The sequence below is a fragment of the Anser anser genome (genome assembly GCF_964211835.1).
Source record: "Anser anser genome assembly, chromosome: W".
In the NCBI taxonomy this organism is placed as follows: Eukaryota; Metazoa; Chordata; class Aves; order Anseriformes; family Anatidae; genus Anser; species Anser anser.
The window spans coordinates 14040283-14067367 of record NC_139731.1 but is presented as its reverse complement, the minus strand read 5'-3'; the positions used below and the strand labels follow the sequence as shown (position 1 = coordinate 14067367).

General features: G+C 49.4%; 1 protein-coding gene across 1 annotated transcript; it reads left to right on the top strand.

The window, feature by feature from the left end:
* Positions 1-27032, top strand: LOC310888782 (uncharacterized protein). Its single transcript, XM_083815863.1, has 2 exons — positions 1-1847; positions 23552-27032. The coding sequence occupies exons 1-2, from the start codon at positions 2-4 to the stop codon at positions 24796-24798; spliced, it is 3093 nt and encodes a 1030-aa protein (XP_083671989.1). The 5' UTR covers position 1; the 3' UTR covers positions 24799-27032.
* The last annotated feature ends 53 nt before the right edge of the window (positions 27033-27085 follow it).

Genomic DNA, 27085 nt, shown 5'->3' with positions numbered 1-27085 from the left:
AATGCCATCAAGCTATAAAGGGCCAGAGCCCATCTGTATTTATGGTGTGACGGGGGGATCCCAGCAGTTAACTGTATTGGAGGCTGAAGTGAGTCTAACCGGTAATGAGTGGCAAAAGCACCGTATTGTGACTGGCCCAGATGCTCCGTGCATCCTTGGCATAGACTATCTTAGAAGAGGATATTTCAAGGACCCAAAAGGGTTCCGCTGGGCTTTTGGCATAGCTGCTTTGGAGACAGAGGACATTAAACAGTTGTCTACCTTGCCTGGCCTCTCAGAGGACCCTTCTGTTGTGGGGTTGCTGAGGGTTGAAGAACAGCAAGTGCCGATCGCTACCACAACTGTGCACCGGCGGCAATATCGCACCAACCGAGACTCCCTGAGTCCCATCCATAAGCTAATTCGTCAACTGGAGAGCCAAGGAGTGATCAGCAAGACTCATTCACCTTTTAATAGTCCCATATGGCCAGTGCGAAAGTCTAATGGTGAGTGGAGACTAACAGTGGACTATCGTGGCCTGAACGAAGTCACGCCACCGCTGAGTGCTGCAGTGCCGGACATGCTAGAACTCCAGTATGAACTGGAATCAAAGGCAGCCAAGTGGTATGCCACAATTGATATCGCTAATGCATTTTTCTCCATCCCTCTAGCAGCACAGTGCAGGCCACAGTTTGCTTTCACTTGGAGGGGAGTCCAATATACTTGGAATCGGCTGCCCCAGGGGTGGAAACACAGCCCTACCATTTGCCATGGACTGATCCAGTCTGCGCTGGAGCAGGGGGAAGCTCCTGAACACCTGCAGTACATCGATGACATCATTGTGTGGGGTGACACTGCAGAAGAAGTTTTCGAGAAAGGGAAGAAAATAGTCCAAATCCTTCTGAAGGCCGGTTTTGCCATAAAACAGAATAAAGTTAAAGGACCTGCACGAGAGATCCAGTTTTTAGGAATTAAATGGCAAGATGGACATCGTCAAATCCCAATGGATGTGATCAACAAGATAACAGCTATGTCTCCACCAACTAGCAAAAAAGAAACACAAACTTTCCTAGGTGTCGTGGGGTTTTGGAGAATGCATATTCCAAATTACAGTCTGATTGTAAACCCGCTCTACCAAATAACCCGTAAGAAGAATGCTTTTGAATGGGGCCCTGAGCAACGACAAGCCTTTGAACAAATTAAGCAGGAAATAGTTCATGCAGTAGCCCTCGGGCCAGTCCGAACAGGACCAGATGTAAAGAATGTGCTCTACACCGCAGCCGGAGAGAATGGTCCCACCTGGAGCCTCTGGCAGAAAGAACCTGGGGAAACTCGAGGTCGACCCCTGGGGTTTTGGAGTCGGGGATACAGAGGATCTGAAGCCCGCTATACTCCAACTGAAAAGGAGATATTGGCAGCATATGAAGGAGTTCGATCTGCTTCGGAAGTGGTCGGTACTGAAGCGCAGCTCCTCCTGGCACCCCGACTGCCGGTACTAGGCTGGATGTTCAAAGGAAGGGTCCCCTCTACGCATCATGCAACTGATGCTACATGGAGCAAGTGGGTTGCACTGATTACTCAGCGGGCTCGAATAGGAAACCCCAGTCGCCCAGGAATCTTGGAGGTGATTATGGACTGGCCAGAAGGCAAATACTTTGGGATATCATCAGAGGAGGAGGTGGTTCGTGCTGAAGAAGCCCCCCTGTACAACAAGCTACCGGAAAATGAGAAGAAATATGCCTTGTTCACTGATGGGTCCTGTCGTATTGTGGGAAAGCATCGGAGATGGAAAGCTGCTGTATGGAGTCCTACACGACGAGTTGCAGAAGCTGCTGAGGGAGAAGGTGAATCGAGTCAGTTTGCAGAAGTAAAAGCCATTCAGCTGGCTTTAGATATTGCTGAACGAGAAAAGTGGCCAGTTCTCTATCTCTATACTGATTCATGGATGGTAGCAAATGCCCTGTGGGGGTGGTTACAGCAATGGAAGCAGAACAACTGGCAGCGCAGGGGCAAGCCCATCTGGGCTGCGGCATTGTGGCAAGATATTGCTGCCCGGGTAGAGAACCTGGTTGTAAAGGTACGCCATGTAGATGCTCATGTGCCCAAGAATCGGGCTACTGAAGAACACCAAAACAACCAGCAGGTGGATCAGGCTGCTAAGATTGAAGTGGCTCAGGTGGACCTGGACTGGCAACATAAAGGTGAATTATTTATAGCCCGATGGGCCCATGACACCTCAGGCCATCAAGGTAGAGATGCAACCTACAGATGGGCTCGTGATCGAGGGGTGGACCTGACCATGGACACTATAGCACAGGTTATTCATGACTGTGAAACGTGCTGCAATCAAGCAAGCCAAACGGTCAAAACCTCTTTGGTATGGAGGACGATGGCTGAAATATAAATATGGAGAGGCCTGGCAGATTGATTACATCACACTCCCTCAAACCCGCAACGGCAAGCGCCACGTACTTACAATGGTGGAAGCAACCACCGGATGGCTGGAAACATATCCTGTGCCCCATGCCACCGCCCGGAACACTATCCTGGGCCTTGAAAAGCAAGTCTTATGGCGACATGGCACCCCAGAGAGAATTGAGTCAGACAACGGGACTCATTTCCGAAACAACCTTATAGACACTTGGGCCAAAGAACATGGTATTGAGTGGGTGTATCACATCCCCTATCATGCACCAGCCTCTGAAAAAGTTGAACGATACAATGGACTGTTGAAGACTACACTGAAAGCAATGGGTGCTGGGACATTCAAAAATTGGGATACACATTTGGCAAAGGCCACCTGGTTAGTCAATACCAGGGGATCTGCCAACCGAGCTGGACCTGCCCAATCAAACCTGTTACGCACTGTAGAAGGGGATAAAGTTCCTGTAGTGCACGTAAGAAACATGCTGGGTAAAACAGTCTGGGCTACTCCTGCCTCAGGAAAAGGCAAACCCATTCGTGGAATTGCTTTTGCTCAGGGACCTGGATGCACTTGGTGGGTAATGCAAAAGAATGGGGAGGTCCGGTGTGTACCTCAAGGGGATTTGATACTTGGTGAGAATAGCCCATGAGTTGAATTGTAGTATGTTAATTATTATATGATAATGTATGTCCTCACTACCATGATTGCTATATATCATAGATGAAAATGGTGATTAATTAGAATGTATTGGACAGAGTGTAACCTGAGCATGACATAAATGGTATGGAATAAGGGGTGGATATCTGTCCTGGTTCCAGTTAGGACAGAGTTAAGTAGCTCATAGTAGCTGGTAGGGTGCTATGTTTTGGATTAGGATGAGAAGAGCGCTGATAACATGCTGATGTTTTAATTGTTGCAGAGCAGTGTTTACACCAGGCCAAGGACTTTTCGGCTTCTTTCTCTGTCCTGCCAGCGAGCAGGCTGGGGGTGCAGCAGGAGCTGGAAGGGGACAGACCCAGGACAGCTGACCCAAACTGGCCAAAGGAGTATTCCATACCATCTGACGTCATGCTAAACAATATATAGGGGTGGCTGGCCGGGGTGGGGGGGCCGGCTGCTCGGGAATAGGCTGGGCATCGGTCAGCGGGTGGTGAGCAATTGCATTGTGCATCACTTGTTTTCTTACACATTATTATTGTTAATACTATTACCATTATCACTATTATTATTATTATTGTTATTATTATTTTCCTGTCTTAATAAACTGTCTTTATCTCAACTCACAGGCTTCACTTTCCCGTTTCTCTCCCCCATCCCAGAGAGGGAGGGGGGAGGGTGAGCGAACGGCTGTGTGGTGTTTAGCTGCCAGCCGGGTTAAACCACAACGGGGTGACGGAGCACTGGAACAGGCTGCCCAGGGAGGTTGTGGAGTCTCCCTCTCTGGAGATATTCAAGGCCCGTCTGGACGCCTACCTGGGCAACCTGAGCTCTGGAGTATCCGAGCACCATGCTGGAGCAGAAAGGGAGACAGGGTTTGATTTGCCAGTGTATAGGTAAAAACAAGATGGATATATGCATTTTCTTCCCATGTAGCAGTATACTGCTTGGTCATCAGAGCCACAGAAGAATGCACAATCAAACCGGATATGCACTACTAACTGAAGCACTCTCTCCAGGTGGGACAGGACTGATCACACCACTTTTAGCAGAACAACTGGAAGGGATCAGCTCCTACCTTGCCAGATACAATCTCCCCAGATGGTGGGCTCAGCTCGCTCTGGCTGGGAGTCAGGCACAGCAGCAACTGCATGAGAGCAGCAGGAGGAACACAGCATGTAGAGCCAGCGATAATCCAAAGCAAACCCAGCTTGTCCCCGTGCTGTCTTGGGGATCAGTGAGCCTGGCTGGGGGGGGTCTCCGCCGGCAGTCCCCCCTGTTGTTGCAGGATGGTGGGACATGATGACAAGGCGCTTCTTCCAGACGGGAGACGGCTCAGGGATTCCTCCAGCTGCCGATCACCTGCCTCTCCTCAGGGACAGCGGTGCCAGGGTTCTCGTCTTGCTCCCTCAGCATGTGGGCAGGAGAGACTAGTGAGGGCTGTGGGCTGCTAGCAGTGCAAGAGCCAGATTGCTAATGAAAACCCCAGTGTAAATACAGATGCACTCTGGAGAGGACTATGGCAGAAATGTGGCTCATGTTACAGAGAGCTATTTAGAGCAAGCTCAGAAAGAAGCCAGTGTGATGGGACTGTGCCGCCGACTCCACCGCCTGCCCTCTCCCGCAGTGGGGTGGGAGGGCAGCTACCGGCCGTGGGGACACCCAGCTCCATGCTCCCTTGCAGCTCCTACAACTCCAGGCACAGCAACTGAGAGCAGGAATGCAGACCTATGCGGTTTTCCACCCTGTGCCCAACATGAGATACTCCAGCCCCACACCTCCTCTGATGCATGCTACTCCAGGAGCCCATCACGGCTGGGAAGAAAAGCATTGCTCCATCCATGTGTGTGTGAGACCAGCTCATGGGGCAGCAGTCCACCCTCACTGTCCATCTCCCCATGCACAGGGGCTCCCCGGTCACTGGGATTTACCATCTTTCTCCAGTTCACTGCCTCTGGTACCGCCTGCTAAGATTCTTCTTTTCCCTTCCATTTCAGGGTAATTTATCAACTGGATTGAAACTTGGACCAGATAAGGAAGATGGGAAGGATAGGGATTAGCTCAGCAAAGAAGTAATGTGTCAAAGGGTTTGGGGGCTTTTCTTTTTTGTCCCCACAGCTGGAACCAGCAGTAGAGGGGTTCAGCAGGTTTCAACTACCACCCACTAAACTAGCACTGAAAGACCTCAGCAAGAGGCTGAGAAGGAACTGTTTCAGGGTGCATACCTAAACGGGCACAGCCTATTTTCAGTACAGCTGGTGCCAGACAGGCATACAGCTCACATCAGTGACCTCTGGGTGGCACCAGTGACAAAGAACAGGGAGTCCATAGAGTTTGGTAGCAACTGATGTGTATACTGTAGAGGCTGGGGAGATCTCTGAAAAAATACCATCTAGCCTCAAAAGAAAAAGGTTGAAAACAGCTGACTTAGGTCAATCACATTGGTGAATACTGTTAACCTAGCTTCAAGGAGAGCACAAGGACCCCACTGTAACAGGTCTATGCCTTGGTGATGCCTACAAGCATGGCCCATCTAGCCAGGCATTAAGCCAGCCCAAAATGCTCCCTATTGATGAGAACAGCCTGGCTGCATTACCTGTTGTCCCCTGTTCCCAGAAAACTGGGGAAGGACAGTTGGGGTTAAAACTCCTTGTTCTGCACCTCCTGATATCCCTTCCCCAGGCTACAGTGAGTAAGGTGCTTTGTGCTTTTCCCTTCCATGGTGCAGAGTCTCCACCACTGCACAGCCCAGCTATGCTTGGGTTGGGATACTCTCCCAGCTCTGGGATGCTCTTGCTCAAAAATAAAGGGAAAACTCCCCAATGTAGCAACAGTAAATCTGGTGCCAGGTGCCAGTCCCCAGGTCTGTCTGAAACAAAATGCAGCCAGGACTGGTTCTCCAAGGACCTGTTCATCAATAGGGGCTCCACAGAGAGGCTGCCTCTCCAAACATGATGAGCCTTCATGATTTATTCCTGCATAGTGACAGACTGGTTCACTGCTATGCAAGACAACACTGAAGCCATATCTTCAACCAAGAGGCTTCTGCAGCCAAATTGGTCTCAGCCAGGGAATGGCTAACCACTGGATAGTTCCAAACAGTTTTAAAACCATTCACAACAACCCAGGCTCAAATAAGGCATCTGAAAGTGTTTAGATCAAGGCTGCAATAAGGTTTACAGCATCGGCAGCAACTGCAGTCCTGCTGAGGTACAAGTGAGAGGCCTGCAGCATCCACAGCCTGCCACAAGCACTGACCTCGTCTGGGGAACACTGGCTGCAAGTTCTCCCCTTTGCCTTCTGACCACACCCAGAGAGATGGAAGAAAGTGATACCCACGGAAGATGTGGTTTAGGAATCTGTACAGCCTGGACTCGTCTTGCTTTAGAAGCTGCTCCTCCCTACAAGCACTGTTCCACCTTGGTCTGACCTGCTGCCCACGGTCACTGGAGGAATCCAGACACTACCGGAGAGGACAGGCATGGTCAGCATTGCTTCATGGGAGTTTACTTTCCCAGCTCTAGCTGCGTAAAACCTCAAGCAGACCACTACCCTGTCCCGTGCCTCAGTTTCCCCACCTGTGAAATAAGCATCATAACACCAAGTCTCTGCAGCTGTTGTGAAGTTAAGTTCATTATGGGACGCTTGCAGTCTGGAAATAGTTATAAGCATTCTGCAAAGCTCATTTTCCACTCATAAAGCAGACTCCTTGTGGCTTTCCCAGGCATACATGCCACTGCTCTCAGCTTCCTTCGTCCTCACCAAGGACTGTATGCAGCAAAGACAGCGATCCCCATCGGCCCCAAAAGCAGGAGCTTGGGTGCCTCTCCCAGCTGTGTCCAGACCATCTGCCAGGCAGGAATGCAGTGCATCAGCTGAGGACTGGAGGAGAGCTGTCAAGGCAGTGGAAGGGCTGGGGCTGCACCATGCTGGAATTCCAGCAATGCGCAAACACCTGTCCTCCTGCACCAGGAATGACTCCTCCCTGTCCCAGACCAGGCTGAATCACTGGAAATACCAAAACAATGATGAAGTCATGTTCCCCGAGCAAGGAACTGGAGCCAGATATAGATGCATGGAGAAGCATGCTAAAAAGGGACTCGATGTACAGGCTGGAAGCTCTGGCAGACAGGCACCCCAGGCATTTGTCTCATTTAAAAAAAGCTTGAGGCTGCCAAGAGGCTTTTTTTTTTTTTTCTCTCTCTCTCTGCAGGGAGCAGGGATCTGGGCAACACTACAGGGGCTTTAAACTCTTTATCTGGCCCACTGAAAGAGGCACAAACTTTAGAGTGCATAGATTTGCATTCAGCTCTTTACAAGAATAAGGCAGAATTAAAATTATGACTCAGTTCCACATCCAGCATTCCCCAAATCTCCGTCTTGCTGTGATGCCAGACTCAGGCTTCAGCAGTTAAGAATCCACCTGCAACAAGCTGAATGACAGACAAAAATCGCATGACCATTATTGTCTGGTTGCTTTTGCTACAGCCTCAGCCAGCTTCCACAGAAACAAAACATTGGTTTGGTAAGTTTTCAGTGGGGTGAGTAGCAAATAACGGCAGCTCCTGCTATTGGTCCTAGAAGTAGCATCTCAGGCATTCTGCCATCAGCAAATAGACTTTTCAAGGCAGTGCATTTCCAGCCCTTCACAGTTCTCAGTGGAGGGAGACTGGAGATATTTATTACTGAGATTGTGGAGGAAATTACAACACAGAACTTGGAAAAGATGGAGGAATACACAAGCCTGCTCTTTGCCCTTTCTGTATGGCTAGACATTTGGATGGATAACACAAACACCCAGCACTATATGAAGAAGAGGCTCGAAGAATTCAGATTTTGTTCCATCAGGACATAAATCATATCCTAACCAGAAGCCCAGGGGAGCAGAGATAGGAGCAGACAGCCAACACCTCGCTCCTCTCCTGGCTGGGCAGCAATGGCTGGCTGAGCTGGTGTGCTCTCTGCAACAACCACAGCTGTGCCTGGCACACTGCTGTGCCTGCACCAGTCTCTTCCACCTGCAAGTGCTTTCAGATTTGCTAAAAAAAAAAAAAAAAAAAAAAAAAAAAAAAAAAAAGATGTTTGTTAGAAAATTTGCAGTGTGAGGTCTGTCCTCCAGGAGGAGGAAGGGAGGGAAGGAACCAAGGCTGAGACGCAGCAGTCACAAGTGCAATGATGGAGTATTATACCTCCCTGCTTGGACGTAACTTATTGTGGCATCCTCTGGGAGAAGCATTGCTCCGGGGACATCAGCTCAGCTTGGATGAGACACAAGCATTACCAAATCCATCCCAGCCTCTTCCATGGCAAAAGTGCTGCTATGCTGCAGGGGAAACTGAGACCTACGCGGCCCCCCCAGGCAAAGGCTGCGGGTGTTGCTGCCACCACCCCATCCAGCCAAAGGCACCAGGACTCCCACCACCCCAGACAGAATTTGCTCCTTTACCTCTGCCTTCCCTCCAGAGCAGTGACAGAGGAAAAGAGTGACAAGAAAGAGCACAGACAGGCGTTGCCCTTCCTCTGATAAACCGGAGCGGGGCAGACTGGCTGGCTCGCTTTCCCAGCCTGACAGAGGGAGACAGCAGAGGACTGCAGCAGGTGCCATATCACCGATGTGAGAAACTAAGTTGTGTTTTTGCAGTAGAGAACTAATTTTCTGTATTCCAAGGTAGTTGTATAGTCATAACAAGGAGAAATGCTAAGTAGATAAGTGGACAGTAGAAGGCCTCACTGTTCCAAAATAAGGTGGAAGCTTGAGAAAAACAGGATGAGCAGTGTGAGAACAGTAAAACAAAGATCACAAGTTCTCAAAACATAAGAAAGGAGAAAGTAAAGGGTGGAAAAAAAGAAAAATTGTACATATATGGTATAGAGGAGCGTCAAGTAGCTTGTGAACCTGTAGTACTCAGCCAATGAGGAAACAGGGGAGGTGATCAGGTGTCAGATAATAGGGAATAAAAGGTTATGATTAGTTTACTAAAATGTGTTCCTAATTGACAGGACGCCCACCATTGCAATTGCGAATAAAATAGCTTCACAGAAGAGCCTGTCTGAAGAAAATTATTTGAGATTTTTCTCACAATTTGGGGGCTCGTCCGGGGTCTTGTCGCCTGCCGAAGATTTCTTGCCACCACAGACAGGAAGGTGCACCCCACTGATTTCAGCGGTCCCGTCGGGGGTGGTGGGTTGTCTCGGTATGGCTGGCAAAGGACTGAGACTGTTAATCTGAAGACAGGATCTGCGAAGCTCTGGGGAGAAGGGAGGCCAGCACTGACATACACAGACACAGCCCAGAGATAGTTCAGCCTGGATCGGGAACAGACACGGGGATTACTGCTGATAACCCGGACCGGGAAGCCATGCACGGACCGAGGTAAGGGAAACTTTACCGTATCTTGCCTCGGGCTGGGTTCTGGGAGACTCTTGTGTGGAGTGTGAATGAGACGCACTTTCAGTGCGAAGCGAGTGTGGAGTCCCAATCCCCGAGGTGCTGTAGTCCCGCGAGGGGACGAAAGAGGTCCCCTTGGCTGGAGAGGGACGAAGAGAAAGAGAGACGAGCGAAAGAGAGTCTCGGGGGTTTGGGCCCTTAGGTGTACGGTACCCCGAGCACGGTGAAGTGAGGTGCTCGGCAGTACACCCCACCTCTGTCCTAATCCTAGGTGAAGGCGTGTGGTACCCTGTGGGTGATCAAGTCCACAGCAGCATGTCCGGAAGAGATGGGGATTAAGGGTTCCAAGAGTCAGCAGGGTGGGGGTGGAGACCCCGGGATTGTGCCTAAAGATAGCCCTTTGGAGAGAATGATAAGGATTTGGAAAAACAACCCAAGAACTAGGGGAAAAGATTAAAAAATATATATAATTAGAAAATGGTTTGATATTGCGTAATTGTCTGGCCTAAAAAGCTAATAAAAGGAACTTCAGTATTTTGGCCAAAATACAGGTCTGATCAAAATTCAGGCTTGAAATTTATATGTAAAACAATAAGGTTCCATTTTCGGAGGAGGAATCAAGTTATGCTCCCTGTAATCCTAATATTGCACCGGAGGCAGCGGCAGCTGCTCCAGGAGGGGAGACAGGGACTGCAATTGATGCTGTCCCTGGAGAAGTCACGCCGGGGAGTGCGGAGCGGCAGGAGCGGAGGCTGGGGCCTCAGGGCCGTGCAGGGCCGAAGTGAGGCCGGTGCCACTCCCCCCTTACCAGCAGAGAGGTTAGGAGTTTTAAGAAGGAAATGAAGTCTTTAATTGAGGGCCTAGCAGAACAGTCAAATCCGTTTCTAAGGCCTAATTTGTATTCCGGGGGGGGAAATGTCAATCTTGAGTATGTTATTCCCTGGAGAAGAATGTTTAGGAGGGGAATGATTCAGCAGGCAGCTATGCAAGAATGGGAAAGAACTAACACCCTCCCCCCCCTCCAGACCGAGAGTAATTCCGATAGAGCAAAAATATCTGCTTATCTAGCTGTGATAATAACAACCCACAACATAGAAATCATATGAGAGACTCGGGGTCAGAATGAGAAAGTACTCGTGGATGAATCCTGAGGACCCGGTAGCCCAAGGGCTCTTGAAAGTTCATTTTGTGATTAAAGCCTGGCCAGATATGCAGAAAAAGCTCCAGAAGGTGGGGGGATGGAGTGAACAGTGTGGGTAGTATGAAGGTGCACGCCAGGAGGGGAGATGAGAAGGAAAAGCAGAGAGCAAAACAAATGGTATTCACAGTGTACTGGGTAGTGAGGCAGAGGGGGAGATAGAGGGCTCAGGATGGAAAGGAGAGGAAGAGAGACAAAGGAATGGCAGGCAAGGAAAACTACCTGTGTTGCAGCCTAAATCCTAGCAGGGACAGGCTTTGAGAAGATGTTTTAAGTGTGGCCAGACCAGCCACTTCAAATAGGAGTATCTGGAGTGGAAGAAGGAGGAGAGATTGCTGTTATAATCGGGGCTTCTCAGAAAGCTAGTTCCCTGATAAATGAAAAAGTGTACCTCAAGGGTTCCTCAAGTGTACCTCAATAGGGATCACTCTACAATTATCGTTACGGGCAAAACAGGCTTAGCATAGGAAGATTAATAAAATTTATTGCCTATTGCTGATGGGCTGGAGCAGTGAGAAACAAAGAAACAAGCTGGGGGCACCTTCCCCCATCCACTCTCTTCCACCTCTTCCCTGCCCTGAGTGGCATGGGGGGGGCCGGGAGTGGGGGCTGCAGTCAGTCCGTGGTGCTTCGTTTCCACTGCTCCTTCATGGTCACTCTCCCCCCTGCTCTGTTGTGGGGTGCCTGACTTGCGGAAAACAGACTCCACAATCAGTAAGATTGTAAAGTAGGTATGTTTATTCAGCGCTGGGCGGCACGGGGGGTAGTCCCGCCAAAGTCGTGCGCACCTGACGCGGCAACTTGCCTTGGTTATATGCAGTAAAGAGTTACATATGCATGAAGTTTCACAATACGCCTATACATACTCATAACCTGTCCCCGCTTCGTATTAAAATTAGTTCCAAGGAGTCATTTCCATAAACTCCTCCCATCTGTGCTTGCGCAGTGTATTCTGGTGGTGGTCGTCGGGGGTCGTGGGGATGAAGATTGATGACTCTTCCTCATCACCGCTAGTTGACCTCTTGTCTCTGCGCAGACTCAGTTGCTTCTTGGATCTTGTCCATCCACAGGAGCAGTTTCTACCAGTTTCTTAAGATAGGCTCACACTCTTATTAAGAGACTGACCTTGGTAAAGGGGCCCAAGGCTTCTTGCTTTAATTAATTTGCACAAGCACCATAGTTAGTCCTAGTTTCATGCCGTCAGCACTCTATCTCTACTTGATAAGATTCCCCTAACTCTCTCTCTCATGCCGACCTTCCTGGGCTGGTCCTGTGTGGGTTTCTCCATGGGCAGCGAAAAACGGGCTCTTTGGGAGCTGCTCTGGTGTGGGGTCCCTCTCATGGGGTGCCGACCTTCCTGGGCTGTTCCTGAATGGTCTGCAGTGTGGAGATCTGCTCTGCTGTGGTACACTATGGGCTGTGGGGGTCTGCCTTCCCCACCAGGGGCCTCTCTGTGGGCTGCAGGGGGGCTTCGGCTCCGGCACCTGGAGCACCTCTGCACTGCATTCCCCCTCCTCTGCACTGACCTTGGTGTCTGCAGGGAGGTTTCTCACTCCTCACTCTCCCAGCTGCTGTTGTGCAGCAGTTTTTTTCCTTTTCTTGGATGTGCTCTCATAGAGATTTAAACTGCATTGCTCATGGCTTGGCTCTGGGCAGCGGTGGGCCCCTTTGGAGCTGGCTGAAACTGGCCCTTATTTATCTAACATGGGGCAGCTGCTGGATTCTTCTCACAGGGGCTACCACTGCAGCCCCCTCCACTACCAGAACCTTGCCATGTGAACCCAATACACTGAGGCAGCTAGGTCATTACTGGTCTGTAAAGTATCAGGGCTTAAATTAACTAATGAAACCCTAAAAAGTGATGGGGGTAGAAGGGACTGGGATAACAGTGCCACTTTTTGGGGACACCAAGCTGAGACTAGGGATAGAATGATCACTGGGCAATTATTTTATGCACCCGAGGCAGGGACTAACTTGTTGGGAAAGGATTTGATAATGAAATTGGGCATTCAAATAGTAAATTGTTAGGCTGGAATAACAGTGTTATTAATGGAGTGCTCTCAGGCCCTGAGAGCAAAGATATATTTGCCTTTGAGTGGAAAGACCCTGAAATGGGGGTGGAAGCAACAATACAGATGGACAATTTTACCTCAGGGGTTCACAGGGCCACCAATTTATTTGGGCAAGTTCTAGAACAAATTTTGGAGCAATTCCAATCTCCAGAGGAGGTGTTACTGTTACAATATGTGGATGATCCTTTATTGTCAGGACAGGAGAAAACAGCTGTGAAGGAAGCCACTAACAAGCTATTCGGCTTTCTGGGAAAACAGGGCATGAAAGTATTGGAAAATAAATTAAAATTCGTAGAAAGAGGAGTCAAGTATTTAGGGCATCTGGTGTCTGAGGGGGAATGAAGACTAAATCCAGAGAGGATTCAGGGAATTTTTGAGCTACCCCTACCCAAAACCAAAAAGAACTAAAATATTTTAAGAGAAAGAGGTTTTTAAGGAATTAGGAGTCACGAAGCCCAAAGGAAAAAACAGATACTCCCCGAGGGGAGAGAAATGCTGAATAAAGTGCTAATGAGGCAAATATTAACTGTTTTACATCAAGAGGGTCATTGGGGAATTCAAGCATCGTGTGACGCTGTGCTATGGAAATATGTATGTGTAGGAATATATATATACTCTGGCTGAACAAGCATGCAGGAGTTGTGTAGTATGTCAAAAGGTAAATAGGAAAATTATCTGCAGTCAGCCCAAAGGAGGGCGAGAACCAGGAATTCAACACTTCCAAAATGTACAGGTAGATTTTACAGAGCTCTTTAGAGTAGGTAGATTTAAATACTTATTAGTCTTGGTCAATCATTTGTCAGGGTGGGTGGAAGCTTTCCCTTCAGTATCTGCTACTGCGAACATAGTAACTAAAGTAATTCTAGAACAAATAACTCCCAGGTATGGAATTGTTGAAAATATTGACTCTGATCAAGGAAATCACTTTATGTCAGAAATATTGCAAGGGCTAATGTGGACTCTAGGAATTAAGTGGAAATTTCACACTCCTTGGCATCCTTCCTCTTCTGGAAGGGTGGAGAGGATCAGACAGTAAGGAAGCAATTGACTAAGTTCTGGAAACTCGGCTTTTGTTGGATTTGCACCCAGATGCCTAGAAAGATTGAAAAGGCCTTGTCCCTGATTGCTATTTCCAGCAGCAACTGTGTCTGGATTCTCTAGATTTCTAAAAATGACAGATCATACTCAGTCCTGGGAAGGAATAGATTTTGAAGTTGAGCTCCCTACACACAATCCTGGCTACGCCCGCCATTGTAATCACGAATTAAATAGCTTCACAGAAGATCCTGTCTGAAGAAAATTGTCTGAGATGTTTCTCACACTGAGAGGGTATTTCTAATCTCTGCTTGGGCAGATGTCTCCCTCCATCATCTCCGTGCACACCATACAGCTTGGCTTCTCTGTCCCCCTTTCTCATTAGGATGTGGCTCAAGGCAGCTGGACACTCAGCCCTACTACTGTCCCCTCGGAGCCTGTGCTGCTCCATCTCAGCGGGATACCCCGCCGTGGCATGATGCAGGGAGCTGTGGAGCTTCGCATGGGACAGCTCTGATGCTAACTTTCATGCTCTGCTCCAACCCTCCCAGCCCCTCACCCGATCACAGACACCTGCTAGATACACCACTGGCTTTGCCAGACAGAGTCTCAAAGCCATGTGTGTGGTAGCACAACCATGCCAGCAGTAGGATGGCTGCACTCCGCATCCCAGCACTGAGGGGGGATTAGCAGCACACCAAATCCGTGCTCACATGCTGCCATCTGAACCATGTTTTGCCCTGGCACTTGTGGGGGATCTGGGTGCAGTTTGAACCAGCCACTGTGACACCAGCCAACAAGAAGTTCTTGCAAAGGACACCAATGAGTTGCCCACGAGATACCGCTACCATAGTGCTTACACAGTTTCTTAAGCAGAAAATTCTGAAATCTCAAAGCAATTGTTTTAACAGACAGGTTGACAGCATCCTAAGGCAGTGTCCTCCAACAACAGTCTTTACAGCTTGGCCCAGGCAAAGATACTGGTGTCAGCAGAGCATTTGTAAGGGTTATCCGTGGTGAGAGATGGTTCAGACAGGTCCTGAGGAGGACACACGCTGCCCTCCCCAGCTCCACTGAGGACTCAGTAGGAAATGCAGAGTCCAGCACAAGGCATAAGGGCTATGAAGATGATCAGTACATACCAATCCCAGGCACATCAAATGCGAGATGTGGAAACCAATATTCCCAGTCCAGACAAGCACACACAAGAATGGGAAGATGGGGAGAAACTGTGGGCTTCAGATGAGCAGCAGCTATCACAAGCAAAATCCCAACCAGGCTTCATGTTCCAGAATCAGAGGAACAGCGACGTATACTCAAGAAACACCCTTGTATGTATCCTTTGGTGAAGAACTGGGAATTAAGTGTTCAGCAGAAGGCAGGTTGCGTGAGTCCAAGAAGAACTGGGGGAAGCAGCCTCCCTGAACATCTGGGAGGGACAGAGCAAGCAGAAAAACTCCTCCCAGCCAAGTTTCCCCTGAAGTGTTCCAAGTCGAGCTGGCAAACCCACAGGATCTGATGCCTGGCCCAGCTTCAGCAGAGCTAACCACAGGAAACAACATCAGGCAGCTACATCTACATACAATAACTTCATTTCATTGATTCCACAGAGATACCTTTGCCCCAGCAGCTTGATGGAGTGGGGAAAGGGTGAAGGAAACACTTCATCTATCCCTCATCCCTGCAAAATTTTGACTGCGATCCCAGCAGAGAGATAGAAAGGAGGTTTTAGCAAACCATAAGCACTATGAGCGGACTGGGTTATTACATTTTGCAGCTCACTTGAAAAAAGAGCAGACGTACTGCTCCCTGCACACCGCCCAGCCACCTGCTCTGCCAACCCACTTGATCTGCAGCACAACCAAGCCACTGTAGAGGAAAAAAACAAGAAGCCAGGCACCCTGAACAGCCAAAAGTGTCAGACAGCATCTGCTGCCCCAGCAAAAACTGAACCAGAAGCAGAACTGCAGGTGTTGGAAACCACAAACCAGGCTCACACCTTTTGAATATTAATTGTTCCCTTAACCACGGCCTGCAGGTTGTTGAGGACTCAATAGCCAGCAGGTAAGGAAGCCTCTAGGTGTTGCCAAGCCAGAAGGATGCAAAACCATTGCTCAGTGAAAGGCCACCAGACAGGAACCTGGCCTAGCAGCCTCTCTGAAGCACATAACTGGGAGACTTTCAGACTCCGTTTCTTAAACATGAGACTACAAATTAGTTTTTTTTAATACAGACCTGTATTCTGCATGGAATGAATGGCCTGACGGGGGGTAGCACTCTGCTCAAGCTGACACAAAAGACTTCAGTTTAAAATTCAGGGCAGCTACTGACTCCCTGAGTCACCTTGGTCTGCACACTCCTGGTCCCAGTGCCTGCTGAACAAGACGGTGCTGATCCTCCCCACCTTTCAGGAGAGACGTAAGGCTCAAAGATCCCAGGATCTCTGTCATAAATCCCAAAGCTAAGGGAGGCAAACGGGGATTTGTGCAAAAAGTCAGGCTTCTTTTATTAAGTGCCTAATACGGATGTGAAAGCAGGATGCAGCCAGCAGCAATACCATTGGCCTTCCCTCAGGGCATAGCACTCGGATCAGACAGACATCTTTGGTGCCGTGCATGAGGTGGCCACCGGTGACAGCTCTTCCAGGTCTGCCCCAGCTTGGCATGCAAGTCAGGGACCACCCGCTCTCACAGCGCAAATCTGCAGCTCCGCAACACTGCCTTCCTGGGGGCACAGATAGCTGCCCCCGAAGCCAAAACTTACAGAGGTCCTACCACAAGGCAGCGGTAGGAAGGTTTGTTTTCCTAATTCAGAGGAAGCCTGGCCCTGCTCCGATTTCCTGCAACATCTTGTGGTGCTGGGAGGGCGTGGAAGAGGCCAGGTCCATTTATAGCCCCGGAGTCTGGCAGAGGGCTCAGCCCTGTGCAGAAAGGCTCAGCGCAGCCAGCTCCATCCAGCACGAGCAGCTGGGCAGGGGGGATGAGAAACACTTCCCTTCAAGCTGGGAGCCACGGGAGAGAGGATGCTCTTTCACAATGCCAGCCAGAGAAAAAAACATCCTCTACTTCTGTGTGAATTATAAAAAGTAGGACAGCAGCAGGCTAGCTTTGGAAAAAACAAACTGCAGCTGAGCTGTCGCTACAGTCAGCGGCACTCTTGGATCAAGCCTGGTCAAAACGACTCCGTACCCTTCTTCTGAGCCCTGTACCACAGCCACTTCAGGAACCCAGTCCAGAGCACCGAAACAGGGATAGAGGCGGATCCTGGGCAGGGGGCTGAGGCTGGGAACTTGCCTTTGCTAGGAGGAATGACAGCTCCCTCACTCCAGCATGTTCACAGTGGCTGAAACATCAGCAGATGCAGATAAAGCCCTTACACACACAAATCAGCGCATGGATCAACACACACAAATCCATGGGCCCCGAAGGGATGCATCCACGTGTGCTGAGGAAACTGGCAGAGGTGATTGCCGAACCGCTCTCTATCATCTTATATATCTATATATATCTATCTATATATATATCTATATATATCTATCTCTATCATCTATCATTGCAGACGACACCAAGCTAAGTGCGTGTGTTGATCTGCTCGAGGGCAGGAAGGCTCTGCAGGAGGATCTGGATAGGCTGGAGCGATGGGCTGAGGTCAACTGCATGAAGTTCAACAAGGCCAAGTGCCGGGTCCTGCACCTGGGCTGCAACAACCCCAAGCAGAGCTACAGGCTGGGAGATGAGTGGCTGGAAAGCTGCCTGGCCGAGAAGGACCTGGGAGTATTGGTGGATAGTCGGCTGAATATGAGCCAGCAGTGTGCTCAGGTGGCCAAGAAGGCCAACGGCATCCTGGCCTGTATAAGAAGCAGTGTGGCCAGCAGGTCGAGGGAAGTGATTGTGCCCCTGTACTCGGCTCTGGTGAGGCCGCACCTCGAGTACTGTGTTCAGTTTTGGGCCCCTCGCTACAGGAAGGACATGGACGTGCTCGAGCGAGTCCAGAGAAGGGCGACCAAGCTTGTGAGGGGTCTGGAGAACAAGTCTTACGAGGAGAGGCTGAGGGAGCTGGGCTTGTTCAGCCTGGAGAAGAGGAGGCTCAGGGGCGACCTCATCGCTCTCTACAGTTACCTGAAAGGAGGCTGTAGAGAGGTGGGGGTTGGTCTATTCTCCCACGTGCATGGTGACAGGACGAGGGGGAATGGGCGAAAGTTGCGACAGGGGAGTTTTAGGTTGGATGTTAGGAAGTACTTCTTTACCGAAAGGGTTATTAAGCATTGGAACGGGCTGCCCAGGGAGGTGGTGGAGTCACCATCCCTGGAGGTCTTTAAAAGACGTTTAGATGTAGAGCTTAGGGATATGGTTTAGTGGAGTACTTAGTGTTAGGTCGGAGGTTGGACTCGATGATCTTGAGGTCTCTTCCAACCTAGAGAAATCTGTGAATCTGTGAATCTTTGAAAGGTCCTGGAGAACAGGAGAGGTGCCTGAAGACTGGAGGATAGCCAATGTCACTCTGGTCTTCAAGAAGGGCAAGAAGGAGGATCCGGGAAACTACAGGCCAGTCAGTCTCACCTCTGTCCCTGGAAAGGTGTTGGAAAAGCTTGTTCTGGATGCCATCTCCAAGCAATTGTGTGGTGGTTTTACTCGGGTGGGCGGCCGAGCTCCACCACAACCGCTCTCTCACTCCCCCTCCTCAAAGAGGAACGGGGAGAAAACATGATGAAAAGGGCTCAAGGGTTGAGATAAGGACAGGGAGATAGCTCAACAATTATCATGACGGGCAAAACAGACTCAGAGTAGGGAGACAGTAAGATTTATTACCTACTACTAACAAGCTAGAGAAGTGAGAAACAAAGGAAAGAAACCAAAAGCACCTTCCCCCCCATCCACCCTCTTCCACCTCCTCCCCCCAAGTGGCACAGGGGAATGGGGGAACAGGGGTTATGGTCAGTCTACAGCGCTTCTTCTCTGCCGCTCCTTCTTGATCACTCTCGTCCCCTGTGCTGTGGGGTCCCTCCCACGGGATGCAGTCCTTGCTGAACTGATCTGGCGTGGGCTTCCCACAGGCAGCAGCTCTTCAAGAACTGCTCCAGATATGGGTCCGTACCACGGGGTCCATCCCTCCGGAGCGAACTGCTCCAACCTGGATCCCCCACGGGCAGCAGCTCCTGCCAGGTCACCTGCTCCTGCGTTGGCTCCTCTCCACAGGCTACAGGTCCGGCCTGGAATCTGCTCTGGCAGGGGTCTTCCACAGGCTGCAGCCTCCGTCGGTGCAGGTTCACCTGCTCCACCGTGGTCTCCTCCACGGGCTGCAGCACGGAACCCTGCTCCACCGTGGTACTCCATGGGCTGCAGGGGGACAGCCTGCTTCACCATGGTCCTCACCACAGGCCGCAGGGGACTTCTGCTCCAGCGCCTGGAGCACCTCTCCCCCTCCTTCTTAACTCCACTTAAACCTCTGAGACAGGCCCAGCAGCCATTCCAAGCCCTAAAATGGGCCCCAAGGCTGAGCCAGGGAAACAAACTGTACCAGTGTCGGTTGCACCCATAACCAAGGTGAAAAAATGGTATAGAGAGTCAGGTCGTTTAGAATGCAGAGGGTCTTCTGCTAGGTCTAGGTATAGAGAAGACGAGGCCGAGCCATCAGAGGAGCAGGAGGATGAAGATGAAGATGTTGCAAAAACAGCAGTATCTAGCCGAAACCTATATGAGCGTGAGCTACGAGATGTGCGAAAAGATTTCAGTCGCTGTATAGGTGAGCACCTTGTCACCTGGCTGCTCTGGTGCTGGGACACTGCAGCCAATAGCCTGGAATTAGAGGGCAGGGAAGCCAGGCAGCTGGGATCCCTTGCTAGAGGTGCAGGCATTGACAAAGCAATTGAAGATGGAGCACCAGGCTACAGCCTCTGGAGGCGTCTCCTGTCAGCTGTGAAGGAAAGGTATCCCCACAAGGAAGATATTGTATATCAAGTAGGCAAGTGGACCACTATGGATAAAGGTCTCCAGCACCTGCGGGAATTAGCTGTACTGGAGATGATTTACAGTGATTTGGACAATGCCCAGACACCTAAAGACCCTGATGAAGTCCAGTGCACAGCATCCATGTGGCGGAAGTTGGTACGGGCTGCACCCTCATCACATGCCAGCACACTGGCAGCAATGGATTGGGAGGAGGGGATGGGGCCAACAGTGGATACTATGTCCAACCAGCTCCATAAACATGAAGAAAATCTCTCTGCTCCAGTACGGGCCTGTATTTCAGCCGTGAAGAGACTGTCCCAATGGTTAGAAGAACACATAACTTCCTCCTCACCAAGATGGAAGAATCTTTCAGCCATTAAGTGCCAGCATTCTCCAGCTCAAGCAAGGGAGCTCCAGCTCCCGTCAATCCGGGACGCACACCACGGGCTACCTTGTGGTTTTATTTACGTGACCATGGGGAAGATATGAGGAAGTGGGACAGTGAACTGACCTCGGCCCTAGCTGCTCGGGTACATGAACTGTGGAAAGATACAGCAGCAAGAAAAGAGGCCCCTAGGAGGATCGCTGCCCCAGTTTCTGTTGGGCAGTCCCCCAGAGGCAGTAGAAGGGCTAGTATTACTCCTGACCCTGACGAAGAGACCTCTGCTTCACATTTGGAAGAATTAATTGACAGATGCTCCAACCAGGACTAGTGGGGCCCTGCCTCCGGCCAGGTAGAGGAGAGGGACATCCGGATTCACTGGACTGTGTGGATTTGATGGCCTGGCACAACGGAACCGCAGAAATATAAAGCTCTAGTGGACACAGGCACACAGTGTACCCTAATGCCATCAGGCCAGCAAGGGGCAGAACTCATCTGTATCTCTGGAGTGACAGGGGGATCCCAACAGCTAACTGTATTGGAAACTGAAGTGAGTCCAACTGGGAATGAGTGGCAAAAGCACCTCATCGTGACTGGCCCAGAGGCTCCGTGCATCCTTGGCATAGACTACCTCAAGAAAGGGTACTTCAAGGATCCAAAAGGGTACCGCTGGGCTTTTGGCATAGCTGCCTTGAGCACAGAGAAGATTAGGCAGCTGTCTACTCTGCCTGGTCTCTCAGAAGACCCTTCTGCTGTAGGATTACTGAGGACTGAAGAACAGCAAGTGCCAATTGTGACTACAACTGTGCACCAGTGGCAATATCGCACCAACCGAGACTCCCTGATCCCTACCCATGAGTTAGTTCATCATCTGGAGAGTCAAGGAGTGATCAGCAAGACTCACTCACCTTTTAGTAGTTCTATATGGCCAGTGCGAAAGTCTAATGGCAAGTGGAGGCTAACGGTGGACTATCATGGCCTGAATGAAGTCATGCCAACACTGAGTGCTGCAGTGCCAGACATGCTAGAACTCCAGTATGAACTGGAATCAAAGGCAGCTAAGTGGTATGCCACAATTGATATCGCTAATGCATTTTTCTCCATCCCTCTGGCAGCAGCATGCAGGCCACAGTTTGCTTTCACTTGGAGGGGCATTCAGTACACTTGGAATCGACTGCCCCAGGAGTGGAAACACAGTCCTACCATTTGCCATGGACTGATCCAGACGACACTGGAACAGGGAAGCTCCTGAACACCTGCAGTACATCGATGATATCATCGTGTGGGGTAACACAGCAGAAGAAGTTTTTGAGAAAGGGAAGAAAATTCAAATTCTCCTGAAAGCAGTCTTTGCTATTAAACAGAATAAGGTCAAGGGACCCGCACAGGAAATCCAGTTCTTGGGGGTAAAATGGCAGGATGGACGTCGCCATCCTCGCCCACAATCCTTGTGGGATTTTGGAGAATGCATGTTCCAGGCTATAGTCAGCTTGTGAGTCCTCTATATCGAGTGACTCGAGAGAGGAACTCTTTTGAGCGGGGCTCCGAGCAGCAACAGGCCTTTGAACAAATCAAACAAGAAATAGCTCGTGCAGTAGCCCTTGGGCCTGTCCGTACCGGACCAGCTGTGCAAAACATACTTTACACTGCAGCTGGGGAGTATGGGCTCACCTGGAGCCTCTGGCAGAAAACCCCAGGAGAAACTCGAGGTCGACCTCTGGGGTCCTGGAGCCGGGGCTATCGAGGATCAGAAGCCAATTACACCCCAACTGAAAAGGAAATATTAACAGCGTATGAGGGGGTTTGAGCCACTTCAGAAGTTATTGGTACAGAAGCACAATTCCTCTTGGCCCCACGGCTACCTGTGTTACATTGGATGTTCAAAGGGAAAATTCCCACTACACACCATGCAACCGACGCTACATGGAGTAAGTGGGTAGTGTTAATTACACAGCGGGCTTGAATGGGAAAACCCAACTGCCCAGGAATCCTGGAAGAGATCATGGACTGGCCGGAGGGCAAGGATTTCAGAGTACCAACAGAAGAGGTAACCCGTGCTGAAGAGGCACCACCATATAATGAGTTGCCAGAAGACAGAAAGCAGTATGTGTTGTTCACTGACGGATCCTGCCACATGGTAGGGGGCCATCGGAAATGGAAAGCTGCCGTGTGGAGTCCCACATGACGAGTCGTGGAGGCCATGGAAGGGGAAGGTGAGTCGAGTCAGTATGCAGAAGTGAAAGCCATACAACTGGCCCTAGAGATTGCCGAAAGAGAAAAATGGCCAGTCTCTACAATGACTCATGGATGGCAGCAAATGCTCTGTGGGGGTGGCTGCAGCAATGGAAACAGAACAACTGGCAGCGCAGAGGTAAACCTATCTGGGCTGCTACCCTGTGGCAAGATATTGCTGCCCAGGTAGAAAACCTGGATGTAAAGGTATGTCACGTAGATGCTCACATGCCTAAGAATCTTGCCACATCGGAAGAAGAAGAACATCGGAACAATGAAGAAGTGGATCGAGCTTCGAAAATTGAAGTAGCTCAGGTGGACCTGGACTGGGGATGTAAGGGTGAGCTGTCTGTAGCTCGATGGGCCCATGAAACATCAGGACATCTGGGGAGGAATGCCGCATACAGATGGGCTCGTGATCGAGGGGTGGACCTGACCACTGAGGCCATCACACAGGTCACCCATGAGTGTGAGACCTGTGCTGCAATTAAGAGAGCCATGAGGGTAAAGTCTCCCTGGAATAGGGGGAGATGGTTTGGATTTCGATATGGTGAGGCCTGGCAGATTGACTACATCGGACCACAAAAGACAAGCCTTTGAACAAATTAAGCAGGAAATAGTTCATGCAGTAGCCCTTGGGCCAGTCCAAACAGGACCAGATGTAAAGAATGTGCTCTACACCGCAGCCGGGGAGAATGGCCCCACCTGGAGCCTCTGGCAGAAAGTGCCTTGGGAAACTCGAGGTCGACCCCTGGGGTTTTGGAGTCGGGGATACAGAGGATCTGAGGCCCCCTACACTCCAACCGAAAAGGAGATATTGGCAGCATATAAAGGAGTTCGATCTGCTTCGGAAGTGGTCCATACTGAAGCGCAGCTCCTCCTGGCACCCCGACTGCCGGTACTAGACTGGATGTTCAAAGGAAGGGTCCCCTCTACACATCATGCAACTGATGCTACATGGAGCAAGTGGGTTGCACTGATTACTCAGCGGGCTCGAATAGGAAACCCCAGTCGCCCAGGAATCTTGGAGGTGATTATGGACTGGCCAGAAGGCAAATACTTTGGGATATCATCAGAGGAGGAGGTGGTTCGTGCTGAAGAAGCCCCACTGTACAACAAGCTACCAGAAAATGAGAAGAAATATGCCCTGTTCACTGATGGGTCCTGTCGTATTGAGGGAAAGCATCGGAGATGGAAGGCTGCTGAATGGAGTCCTACACGACGAGTTGCAGAAGCTGCTGAGGGAGAAGGTGAATCGAGTCAGTTTGCAGAAGCGAAAGCCATCCAGCTGGCTTTAGATATTGCTGAACAAGAAAAGTGGCCAGTTCTCTATCTCTATACTGATTCATGGATGGTAGCAAATGCCCTGTGGGGGTGGTTACAGCAATGGAAGCAGAACAACTGGCAGCACAGGGGCAAACCCATCTGGGCTGCTGCATTGTGGCAAGATATTGGTGCCCGGGTAGAGAACCTGGTTGTAAAGGTACGCCATGTAGATGCTCATGTGCCCAAGAATTGGGCTACTGAAGAACATCAAAACAAGCAGCAGGTGGATCAGGCTGCTAAGATTGAAGTGGCTCAGGTGGACCTGGACTGGCAACATAAAGGTGAATTATTTATAGCCCGATGGGCCCATGACACCTCGGGCCATCAAGGTAGAGATGCAACATACAGATGGGCTCGTGATCGAGGGGTGGACCTGACCATGGACACTATAGCACAGGTTATTCATGACTGTGAAACATGTGCTGCAATCAAGCAAGCCAAACGGTCAAAGCCTCTTTGGTATGGAGGACGATGGCTGAAATATAAATATGGAGAGGCCTGGCAGATTGATTACATCACACTCCCTCAAACCCGCAACGGCAAGCGCCACGTACTTACAATGGTGGAAGCAACCACCGGATGGCTGGAAACATATCCTGTGCCCCATGCCACTGCCCGGAACACTATCCTGGGCCTTGAAAAGCAAGTCCTATGGCGGCATGGCACCCCAGAAAGAATTGAGTCAGACAATGGGACTCATTTCCGAAACAACCTTATAGACACTTGGGCCAAAGAACATGGTATTGAGTGGGTGTATCACATCCCCTATCATGCACCAGCCTCCGGGAAAGTTGAAAGATACAATGGACTGTTAAAGACTACACTGAAAGCAATGGGTGCTGGGACATTCAAACATTGGGATACACATTTGGCAAAGGCCACCTGGTTAGTCAATACTAGGAGATCTGCCAACCGAGCTGGACCTGCCCAATCAAACCTGTTACGTACTGTAGAAGGGGATAAAGTTCCTGTAGTGCATGTAAGAAACATGCTGGGTAAAACAGTCTGGGGTACTCCTGCCTCAGGAAAAGGCAAACCCATTCGTGGGATTGCTTTTGCTCAGGGACCTGGATGCACTCGGTGGGTAATGCAAAAGAATGGGGAGGTCCGGTGTGTACCTCAAGGGGATTTAATACTGGGTGAGAATAGCCCATGAGTTGAATTGTATTATGTTAATTATTATATAATACTGTATGTCATCACTACCATGATGACATACATTACATTACTATATGTCAATGTCCTATTAATGGTATCACAGTAACAACCACACAGATACTGCTGAATGAATTTTGATAGAACTGGACAAGCAAAGCGATGTGATGGAACGAGAATGGGCTTCAACGTGTGACAATCCAACATCACACACCATCTCTTCTGCCCTGAAAGACTGCTGTGACAGATGGAGCCCGAAGTCAGTCATGGACTATGCAAACTCAGTGGACATTCTATATACCATAGATGAAAATGGTGATTAATTGGAATGTATTGGAAAGGGTGTAACCTGAGCATGACATAAATGGTATGGAATAAGGGGTGGATAACTGTCCTGGTTTTAGCTAGGATAGAGTTAATTTTCCTCCTAGTAGCTGGTAGGGTGCTGTGTTTTGGATTTAGGATGAGAAGAATGTTGATAACACACTGATGTTTTAATTGCTGCAGAGCAGTGCTTACACCAAGCCAAGGACTTTTCAGCTTCTCGCTCTGTCCTGCCAGCGGGCAGGCTGGGGGTGCAGCAGGAGCTGGGAGGGGACAGACCCAGGACAGCTGACCCAAACTGGCCAAAGGGGTATTCCATACCATCTGACGTCATGCTAAACAATATATAGGGGTGGCTAGCAGGGGTGGGGGGACCGGCTGCTCGGGGATAGGCTGGGCATCGGTCAGCGGGTGGTGAACAATTGTATTGTGCATCACTTGTTTTGTACATATTATTATTATTATTTTCTTTTATTTTCTGTCCTAATAAACTGTCTCTACCCACAGGCTTCAGTTTTCTCGGTTCTCTCCCCCATCCCAGAGAGGGAGGGGGGAGCGTGAGCGAACGTCTGTGTGGTGTTTAGCTGCCGGCCAGGTTAAACCACAACACATCACCAGATAGGTAGATGGGGGGAGAGCAGTGGTTTCGCGTTAAGGGGTGTAGCCGATTAATTTTGATGGGCCCATACTTTATGCTCCTTAGGATAAAGTATAGTTCCATTATGACTGAGTCCTAATGCAGTGATTGGATATACATTGTATATGGTGGCATTACTTATGGTAAGTATAAAGGCAACAATTTTATCACTTTCTGCATAGTAGGTAAAGTTGGCTAATTGCCACCATGCTTGAAACTCCTTTTCAAATTCTGAAGCATTATCCCGAATCAATTCTTGAATTTCAGTGGGTAAAGTTCCTCTTTCTCCCTCTCTAATAATAGCTGCTGCTACAGATTGTATCCATAACTGCGCTTGGATGCAGCTCAAGGCAAGGGAGGTATTGCCCTGAGTTTTTCCAAGGGCATTTACAATTAATTGATGATCATTTTCTTCAGTTTGTTTTCAGTGGGGTAAAATGTCTGATAGAAGCCATTGACTTGCTCCTAAGGCCAATAAGGATGATTTCATTGGTCGTTCCAATTTCCTTAGGTCATCTGTAGTAGCAGTTATTTAATATACCTAATCCTGTTCCCAATCTACCCTTTTTAGAGACCAGATAGGGTTAAAAAGAACTTGTTGCTGTCCCACATTTTTAAATTATGTAAGGACCTGTGCTGAAGATGGAAGGAGTCAGATTAACGTAAGGCCGAATTGGTGTATTTTCAAATATCTGCGAGGGCAGAGGCTTCTTATCCTTTGCAGTCAACATAAATTCAAATAGTAATTCTGTGCCTCTGTAACCCCAAAGACAGTACACAATTATAGGTTTGGTGAAAGTAAAATTGTACCAGCAATCAAAATTTGGTTCAGTTATTTTGGTACAATCAGTACTATAATTTTGTGGTCTGGTAGAATCAGCATAAATTGTCTTAATTTCAGTCGGCCTATTGTAAGCAGATCCATTAGTTATTCGGCAACTGATTTGTATTGTCTGGCCAGACGTGGCTTGAAGTTCAGCCATTTGAAGAGAATCATTCCAACTCCATTCATCTTTTGAAAATATTTTGTTTCCGTGTAGAACTAAAGTAGAGAGATTTAGGTCCTTTTTGTTTTGAGATGTTCCAGTGATTGCGCTATACTGTGACTGCACGGTTAGATGTCATGGTGAAACACCTCAGCTCCGTGCACAACCACAGTATCTAAGTTTCCTTTGAAGTCTGTAATTGCATCAAGGTCAGGGTAAAGCATAGCATTATTAATCCAAACTGTTGATTCGTCATCCTCCAGCTGTCCGTATGCAGTTCACTCAGGATTCCTGTGAACACAAAAGAAAATAAAATATGCTTGGTTGTATTCAACCGGCAG